At 38.4% G+C, this 10,369-nt stretch overlaps 1 protein-coding gene across 1 annotated transcript; it reads left to right on the forward strand.

Moving 5' to 3' along the window:
• Nucleotides 1–231: 231 nt before the first annotated feature.
• On the forward strand, nt 232–9,690 carry LOC109092062. The gene is made up of 5 exons (XM_042775023.1): nt 232–1,967; nt 2,417–2,572; nt 3,334–3,432; nt 3,869–4,229; nt 9,624–9,690. The coding sequence occupies exons 1-4, from the start codon at nt 843–845 to the stop codon at nt 4,163–4,165; spliced, it is 1,677 nt and encodes a 558-aa protein (XP_042630957.1). The 5' UTR covers nt 232–842; the 3' UTR covers nt 4,166–4,229; nt 9,624–9,690.
• Nucleotides 9,691–10,369: the final 679 nt, after the last annotated feature.

Below are 10,369 nucleotides of genomic sequence, written 5' to 3' on the forward strand. Positions count from 1 at the left end.
TTGAACTTGTGGTAGCACCAACCCAAACTGAAGCAAGTTTGTCATATCTTGATGCAAAGATTTCTGAGCATCGACTTAGATTACTTGCTGCGTTTCCTCAGGTTAAGTTGAACCCCAAACACCACTTCCAAGAGCACTAAACAATGCTCATTAAAGTGTTTGGACCTGTCATTGCACTTTGGACGATGTGATTCGAGGTAAAACATCGTTACTTCAAACAAATTGTAAGACATACAGGGAATTTCAAAAATGTACTATTTTCCCTTGCAACCAAGCATCAGTTGATGATTGCACACCATCTGCATGCAACTACAACAGTTCCCACGTTCAGTACTGCCAGAGTATCCCAAGTGCCCGTGGCTGTTTTGCATACAAATGTACATAATGCAATAAGAAGAGTGTATCCAGGTCAGACTACTGTACATCTTTCCAACACTGTGTCAGTTTATGGAACTACATACTCTAAAGGCATGATTTTGGCCTATGGGTCTACTGCAGGACTCCCAGACTTTATTGAAGTTCTTCAGATAGTAATTCTGAGAGACAAGGTCCATTTCATTGCTAAAGTATTCATTTCCTGGTATGATGAGCACTTTCGAGCGTTTGAGCTGGAGAGCACAGAGCTTGTGGTTTTTGTGGAACAGAAGGATCTCACTGATGTATGTCCGCTCTCAGACTATAAGGTTGCAGGAAGGCGTATGGTGACGCTGAAGCGCCATATTTGTCTGGAATAGATACACGTTTCATATACCGTTTGGTATAATTCAAGTGGTACTGATGTATGCATTTTTTTTTCAGTTTTCTTCAAGTTTCTTTGATATACCGTGCACATACAACAAAGAATGCTATCTAAACAACGCCAGACTGAATGTAAAAAATATGTTGTTTTGTCATCTTTTTCAGGCTACATCATCAAAATGGAGGCAGCTGTAAAATTTCGAGTCATCCTGGACCATGACATAAAGAAACTTTGTCTTCCTGGAATGCCACATACAGTTACAGAGTTGGAAGCAACAATAAAACAAACATTTGAGATCTCAATGGACATAAGCCTTCAGCGCAAAGACCAGGATTTTGATGACTTTGTTACTTTAAGTTCAATTGATGACCTGAAGGATAGGGACACACTGAAGGTAGTTTATGTTCCACCTGTCATTTTGTTTTCAAATGTTGACATTCCTGAGCTCCCAACAGAAGATTACTCTACCTCCAGATCAGTGTCAGAAAATGACTCTGTGTCTCAACCATCAACATCAAGTGGTTCCATCTCTGCAGAATCTGATGACACTATAATACTCAGTCCCCGTAGCCCTGGAATGCACAAGCCATGGCCAACTGAGTTTCCTTTACCAAAGTTTTCATATAACACTGAACTAGTGCTTCAAAAAGGCAATGAAAACTACCTCAGAGATGGTTCCCTTTTGTGCAAAGAGAAGTCTTACCCTGGTGTTAAGTCCAACATTCTGGAGTGTTTAGCTGAGCTCATCTCTTCTTACACTCCCTACCCAAGTGATGCACAACGATGTGCAGTCACAGAGGCTCTCATAAAAAAGAACCCATGTTTGAAGGAGCCAGGCTCCTTCAGTGGTCTCTATGGATGGCAGCAGAGCCTGAAGTATAAAGTAGGAAACTACCGAAGCAAACTTCGAATGCATGGGATTCCAGAAGTCTTAGTGAACTCTCTAAAGCGCAAATCTTCTGAAGACAAGCTACCAGCAAAGAATATAAAAAAACCACGAAAAGCTGAGGTTAACTACCTGCCCCCTCATCCAGCCGGGGAAACAGAAGATTCCCTTGAGAGTAACAGGCTAGAGTTGATTTCTGAGACAAAGAAAAAGAATAACGGCAGAGTTATAAATGAGATGATGTCAAGAACCTTCAGTTTGAGAAGACAGGAGATTGTAGGTCAAGCCCCAAGTGTTGCAGATCTTCTAGAGAGATGGCCTGCCCTCTTTGAACCATCACAGGTAAGGTAAACTCAGCAAAGTTGGCTAGATAAAATCCAATTCTTTGTCATCTACTGGTATGGCTAAAAAATACAGTGCAGTATGCACTAAGTCAACAGTATCTTTTTCTAATTATAATTCACAAAACTTTCTTCACCATCAGACTCTGTTTCTTTTAAGCTGTGCCACATTCAGTTGAATTTCACATTGCTCAATTATGGTAAATGGCCCATAGTTGTGAAGACGGGGTACGTAAGGCAACAAACTTGACTAAAGAATAAATTTCATTCTTGCATTTTTCATACTTAAAAATAACTGAATAGTGAATATGTTCCTTTACTGCTTGACACTGTCCATGATTTTCATTTGATTGAAAACTAATTTGTATCCAAAACTCTCATGTTGTTTAAATCACAGAAAAAACATATCACTTTTAGTATGTAACTAAGATTGTATACTTCTCTTTACAGATCTGTGAAGAGTTCCTGAGAATCAGTGGCATATCACTTGAGTCAACATTTATGTCACAGTTGGACAGGCAAACTCCAAAGCTGTTGTCACTTTTCAACGCAAAAGGAGGAGCTGTCGGTCAAAGAATCAAGTTACAAATGATGACACTCATCCAGGTAAGAGGAAAATGGTCTCATGTAAAACATTTTCCATCCAAAATGTATTCTCTATCATGTACTTAGTCATCAATATTTCACCGTGTTCCTAATGGGAAGGATGGTGGTGTCTGTGTATCTGCATCATATGTTGAAATCTACTGAGCCAGTTGTTATGACGCATGGTGAGCACATTCATACTAACCAGAGACTGATCATAACACCCTACATTATCAGAACCCCTCCTCTCATTCTTTAAAGGACAACTACATGTAAGGCACTGTTCTAAGAGTATAGCGTAGTTTAAGGGGTTAGTTAGCCCCAAAGTTAGTGACAGTGAGTTTACGTGACCTTTATGATCTGTTGTGAAAATGTATGCCCGAACATTCAGTGAAGTTACACTTCCCCTGTGTACTCCAGGACTTCTTTTTGTTAATAGACATGCTGGCTGCATATGTATGTAAGTGATGCAATTCCCTCGTCACCATTTTCCAAGAGTGTGCACTGCTCCTAAGCAGTCTCTTTACACATAAAAGATCCACTGAAACATGTTTAAGAAAGCATTTTAGGTGAGAAATAGACAATGTACTAATAGAAGCTTGATTCTTATTGATGAACACAGCCTACTTGGACAGTTAAATCTCAATTTTGTGAACTGTCCCCCTAGACTTTTTTGAGTAAACAACATGCACATATGTTTATATGGTTGAAATACAGAGGTTCTGTGGTTTGTGCTACTGTCATCAGGCTGTGAATTTTGATCAGATTTTACTTTTTGACAGGATCCATCTGCCTCTGTGGAGAAAAGGAGAGAAGTGGTCCTGAGATGCCTGATTGAGTACATGGGGGAGAGACAGGAAGACCTCATCAGTGTCCACCACGTATGTATTGGGCTTAAAGCTACTTGTCTATTTTTATGTCTTTATGTATTAATATTGTGATGATATGGGGTAATTACGTTTGCTCTTGAAAGATATTTAAACTCTGTAGCTTAATAAACTGTAATCTGATGACCAATCAGGTACAGGCAAGGACAATTGAATTGTTTTATTGTAATGTATCCTTTGAACCAGAAAAAGACAACACTCATGCTACAGTAGATTATGATACTTTAGTACCCAGAATCTATGGCATTGTCATGGTAGACTTCACTCTGGTCACATGCTCAAGTCACAGTATCGGTCTAGTATCCACCACCTTTAGCAACAAAAGTACAATTTTGACTTTGTCTTATCTGTCTTCTACCTGTCTGCTGTATTCATCTCATTACCTGTTTGTCTGACCCAACTCTTGATTCTTTTTTGTCTCCACCAATAGAGTCATGATGAAACAGAGGTGCAAGCTGAGCTTGGCAGTTGCCCACTGAAAATTTACATGTGCCATCAGCCCGACACCATTGGGATTATCATAGAAGGACAGCCCGTGGTCAGAGGTGTGCCAAACCTGTCAAAAGCATGCTGCCTCCTGTTTGGACTTACCTATGCCCTCGACCTCAAGTATCCCTCAAAACTGGTGCATACTTTTGAGATATATCAGAGACTCTTTGTGGGATTGGACCCCATGCGTCCTAAGCCATCATCCAAGTATGCAAATCTCCTCACCAAATTGTCTTAGATGATTTCTCAATGTCATCTTGCATTGTTTGCCATCTTTTAAAATAATCCAATCACTTTGGTAGGTGAGTTTACCACTTAATAATTGGTTATATCCAGAGGCAGGCTTCATCTTAGAAAACCGTGCAAAAAATGGAGCGTAAAACAAAGGGGGAGCAGAGTGGGAACGTATAAAAAAAGAGAAAAGCCCTGGCCACAGACGCATTAAGTTGATGCAAAATCCCAGCCATGTTCACTAGTAAGGGAGCAGGTCGGTCAGCATTACATTTACATTATATTTTACTAGGGGTGGGACGGTTCACTGAAAAAATCTAACTGTTCGGTTCTCCACACACGGTTCGGCACGAGCTGGAAACGCTGTTCAACTTAAATCTGACAAAGCATCTGTTTAATATGGTTTACTATAAATAACACGTAAAAACAAAACAGGGTTCAGTTAATATATGTTTCTGTTGATGGATGAACACATTCTGGCTTCCCAGACATTACAACAACAGCGATGAAAAAAAAAAAAAAAAAAACGTGGCCAAACCATTCACTCTTGTTCAATACGAATACGTACACTGGATCAGTGCTTCTTTTAAAGTGACAGTCTTTATATTAATCGAACAGCAACAACAAAGAAATCACTCACTGCTCTTGATTGAAAAGCTTTTGTTACTTTAATAAAGATTTATCTTTAATGTGTAGTCCAAAATGCAATGCTGTTTTACATTTGATTACTTTATTCAATTTATGTACCTAAAAACTATGCTATACACCTACCTAAAAACCCCTGAAAGTCAGTTTATTTTATTTGTAGGTTTACTCTATTGTATTGTTTGTGCTGTTGCTTGTAGTTAGAATATTCTTAATATGATAAAATATATATTTTTTTGAAAGTATCGTTTTTCCATAAACATAGCACATACAACGGTAGCGAAACAGTGACTCTAAAACCGTGAAACAAACCTAACCGTGAAAAAGTTGAACTGTTCCACCCCTTATATTTACGTAATCATTTGGCAGACGGACGCTTTCATCCAAAGAGGACTTACTAATAGATACAAACTATTCTTAAAAAAAGTTACAAATATATATAATGATAGAAGTTTTAAAAGAGCATCTTTATGACAAAACTAGCACACTGTTTTTCATATGGGGACACAGTATTTTTTTAAGTGCCAAATTTTGAACCAGAAATTTTGATTTTCCATTTCTAGCCTACAATATGTAGTCTAGTCTACAATGTATATTTATTTATTTTGAAGGTGACGAAGGAAGCAACAGTAGCACTAGTGCTCCAAGTGCTCCTGCTGTTAAACAAAAGGGGGTGGACAGTTTCAGCTTTTGAGTCAGGGCAGGAACCTTCCGGTAAAGGTTAAGCTATAAGCAAACTAAACATGCTGGCTATACTCTTAGAACAATATGTGCTTATATGATTTATAAGATCACAGTAGTAGGGACTGTGATCATGGGGACATACAATTGATGGCTGCACAATTAATATAGATTATTGAAAGTGCTTATTTCATATAGCAGCAAAACTAGATGGGATTCAGGGAAAGATGATATAGATGGTGTATTCCTAGTGAGTTTTTGAGGGTTTATTTATTTATCCATTCATATTATGTATGGTAGTCTACCTGTATACATCAACTAACAGGGTTAGCCCTACAAGTTTTAGCAGTCTGGTGGACACATGAATTGGGTGGTGGTGACTGCACCAACAGAGGTGGCCTGGGGTGGAGTCAAATTCCCGGCCTGATTTTACTGTCCCAGTCCGCCACTGGCACCATTCATTCATTAGGATCCAAACAGGGATGAATTTAGAAGCCACCAAACAGTTCCATATTTTCCCTATTTAAAGACGGTTACATGAGTATTACAAGAGTAAGTATGGTGACACAAAATAAAACATAGCGATTTTCTAAGCGGATAAAAAATTATAACTATATTGTATGGCGGAAAAGCACTTCGACCTCGGCGCAGTAATACTTAAGTGCTGCGGTTTTGCAGTTTTTATCCGCTTAGAAAATCACCACGTTTTATTTTGTCACCATACTTACTAGTGTAACTACTCATGTAACCGTCTTTAAATAGGGAAAACATGGAAGTGTTTGGTGGCTTCTAAATTCATCCCTGTTTGGATCCTAAGGAATGAATGCGGATAAGCTAAACGCTAGCATAGTGCTGCCCTTCGCGCTACAACGATTGAGTGCATGGGAGTGCACAGAGACGGGAAAGGTATGTATCAGCTTGTCCTAATTTGAGGGAAGAACATTGTAGGAATATGGAAAAACGGTGGCGTTTTCCTTTAAGACTCATTTGACAGATAAAAGTTGCTCAGGTAATATAATTTCAATGGTTATTTTCCTTTTGTGTTCATTGTTCAGTGCCTTAATTAATGTGGACTTTGGACTGTGTTCTGTGCCGATCATAACCTCATGAGGTGTATATACTCAACGCTGTTGTGTGCACAATTTGGAAGTCTTAAAAATAATAGTTTGTTCAAAATATATAAATACTGTAATAATTTTTGACATTGCAGTTTCCATTGTGATACAATATGATGTTATGGCTCACATTTTACCTTTATCCAAGCATTGCAGATTGGGCATTTGGATATTCAACTTTACTGTTCAGAAACAGGTTGAAAATGCACTAATACAGGTTTTGTTTTATATTATTGTGTACATGTGGCGGCCACATTTATTGGGTGCTGTTTAAGTCCCTGTGAAAAGTGACACTGGTTGAGATTGAATAACTGTGTTGTTGTCCTTCAATCTAGCTTCCGTCTTTTTTTCTTCTTCAATTGGATTTGTAATTGTTTATTGACAGTTTTTTTTTTTGTAAAGTTTAATTTACTGTAGTGCTTAGAATAAGACATTTAGATTTCTTTTTTTTCTGAGGTTATAGCCAGGGGACTTCAATTAAAATGTTTATTCACATGTGATTAGGTTTCATTTTACTAAGAACAAAAGTTCATAGAAACCAATTAAATGAGTACAGGTTTACTTTGTAGCAACCCATAATTTAAAAAAAAAAGTTTATGTAACTGAGTAATACTAGTACTATTAGTTAACTCAAAACAAAAAAAAATCAACAAAATCAAAAAATGTTAAAGAGTTTATTATACTTAAAAATATGGCGCAAGTTGACTCAACTTAAAACATCCAATGCAGACACTTGCCTCACTTTTTATAAGTTAGATCTAGTCTAGGTATTACTTTTTACAGTGTTTCCCGCCACAGTACAGTAGGTAGCCAACCAAAATGACTACTACCGCCGCAGGGCCACAGTGTTAATTGCAAGTCAGTCGCGTGTTGAAAGTTGTTGTTGAAACTACCCGCCCAGGTGGTGCAAAGGGACAGTTTGCAAAATGATCTGAAAATTTATATTGTTTTGTAATGGAGATCAAATAACGAAATAAAACAATAACATTATAACATCCTTAAAAATCTGAAAATTAATTAAAATTAATTTTTAGAAAGTTAATTTTAAAACGTGATAGTCGTGGGCTGCAGCCTAAAGCATCAAAAATGTAAACATTTAAAAATGTAATTGACAAAGGCTCTTAATGCATGATGAAAACCATAACCATTAAAGCCTGACACAATTTCCTTAATGTTATATTAAAGGGCTGTCATTTCAATCTAAGTTTTTGAAAGAAAAATCCTGACCTTGAGTCATTGGTCCTCTCTGTACAAGGACCTGCACGTTCATGACACTATTTGCGTCACAATTTACTCTGACTCACACCATAAAAAAAAAACTTAAAATAAAAGTTCATGAGAAGATTCAAGAATAATAGAATAAAAACTGCGACATAAAAACGCCTTAAAATTGTACACAAAAGTAAGAATATTAAAAGGGGTCATATGATGTGTATTTGGTTTAATGAAATGTGTTTATGGGGTTTTGGTTAAAAAAAAAAACATATTTTTCCACATACTGTACATTATGTTCTCCTCTGTGCCCGCCTTCTTAAATGCGTAGTTTTTTACAAAGCTCATCAGTCTTAAAAAGCGAGGTGTGCTCTGATTGACCAGATACCAGTGCTTTGTGATTGGCCGAAAATGCCTCAAGCGTGTGATGGAGAATGTTACGCCCCTCACCATACTGTGGAACGCATGTCCTGGTAAAAAACACCAGCGCGACAAGATAAAAAAAACAAACCTCATTACAAAACGAGCTCCCATTGTTAAATGTAGTGGGGAACATAATTAGGGCCCGAGCACCGATGGTGTGAGGACCCTATTGAATCGCTATGTTTCTTCTCTCTTCTTCTTCTCCAAAATGAATTGCATTTTTGAGGGACTAAACATGGCTCGAAACGTCATGACACTTTGCACACACGCGTCACAGCACCTGGTAAAAATTTACGTCTGATATAGGTTTCAGAAGAGGGTGTGGACAAAATGACTCAAACAGCACCACCTATTCTAAAAACCAATCACAGCCCTCGGAGCTTATTGTTTCACCGTACATGCACGAAAATTAGCTCACAACATTTATAGCATCAGTACCTACAAAAAAGACTCTTGGAGCAATATCCAAAAACCCAACAGGAAGTCAGTTATTTTAATTTTTATGAGCAAATTTTTTTGGTCCATTTTTGTCATTTGCATGCGTTGTATTTTAACGAACTCCTGCTAGGAGGGCAATTTTTATTTCACGATCAACACAAAATTTGGAAATTGTGGGGGGGGGGGCCCAATCTAAAGGCCTTGGCGTATGTTAAATTGCGACGATTCTTGAGTTTTCCGTTGAGGGGGTGTCCATGGCGGCCGGTACGAATTTCGATGTTTCGCCATGAAAAATGAAGTCACTATAACTCAGACATAATACAGGTCCCTTTGCAAAACATTAGCCTATTGTGATAAAAGTTCCTTATTTTTCCATAAATTTGTAATGATAAAAATTAAACTTCCATAGAGTTTAGATTCACTTGCACACCAACTGAAATATTGCAGGTTTTTTATGTTTATATGATGATTTGGCAACCGCTCATGAAACCCCAATATTCCATCTGCCAAACCCTGTCGAAAGCATGCTGCCTCCACTGCTCTGACTTACCTATGCCCTCGACCTCAAGTATCCCTCAAAACTGGTGTATACTTTTTAGATATATTAGAGACTCTTTGTGGGATTGGACCCCATGCATCCTAAGCCAGTGGTTCTCAACTCCAGGCCTCGGGACCCACTGCTCTGCACATTTTGAATGTTTCTGAATCTGACACACTCAGTTCAGTTCATGGATCTCTCTCCTAATGAGCTGATGATCTGAATCAGGTGCGATAAATAAGGGAGACAAACAAAATGTGCAGAGCAGTGGGTCCCGAGGACTGGAGTTGAGAACCACTGTCCTAAGCCATCATCCAAGTATGCAAATCTCCTCACCAAGTTGTCTTAGATGATTTCTCAATGTCATCTTGCATTGTTTGCCATCTTTTAAAATAATCCAATCACTTTGGTAGGTGAGTTTACCAAATACCAACTTAAACGTACTGTAACATAATCAGATAATTTGATAATCTTCAGGGTGATTTAAATATTTGTCTTTGAATTTTACCAGTATTTTGATTTAAAATATTTAGTCTTACAGATGTTCTTTTTTGTTTGTTTTTGACCTTAAAGAAAACGCCACCGTTTTTCCATATTCCATATTTAGCTTAGCACCATTCAGGGGCGGACTGGCCATCGGGAGCACCGGGACATTTCCCGGTGGCCTGATGGTCATTCTGGCCTGCCGGCTGCCGCTGTGCAGTCGATCAGGCTGACGTGCAATAGGCTGGGATGCAACTGCGAATTAATTGGCGGATTTATGAATCTACGAATCAGGCGATCGCGGAGTGAAAATGACACCACCGCATGACCCAACATCAGCGAAGCACTGCCTAATTGGTTATATCCAGAGGCAGGCTTCATCTTAGAAAACCGTGCAAAAAATGGAGCGTAAAACAAAGGGGGAGCAGAGTGGGAACGTATAAAAAAAGAGAAAAGCCCTGGCCACAGACGCATTAAGTTGATGCAAAATCCCAGCCATGTTCACTAGTAAGGGAGCAGGTCGGTCAGCATTACATTTACATTATATTTACTAGGGGTGGGACGGTTCACTGAAAAAATCTAACTGTTCGGTTCTCCACACACGGTTCGGCACGAGCTGGAAACGCTGTTCAACTTAAATCTGACAAAGCATCTGTAATATGGTTTACTATAAATA

This window comes from Cyprinus carpio, chromosome A18, assembly GCF_018340385.1.
Source record: "Cyprinus carpio isolate SPL01 chromosome A18, ASM1834038v1, whole genome shotgun sequence".
Lineage (NCBI taxonomy): Eukaryota > Metazoa > Chordata > Actinopteri > Cypriniformes > Cyprinidae > Cyprinus > Cyprinus carpio.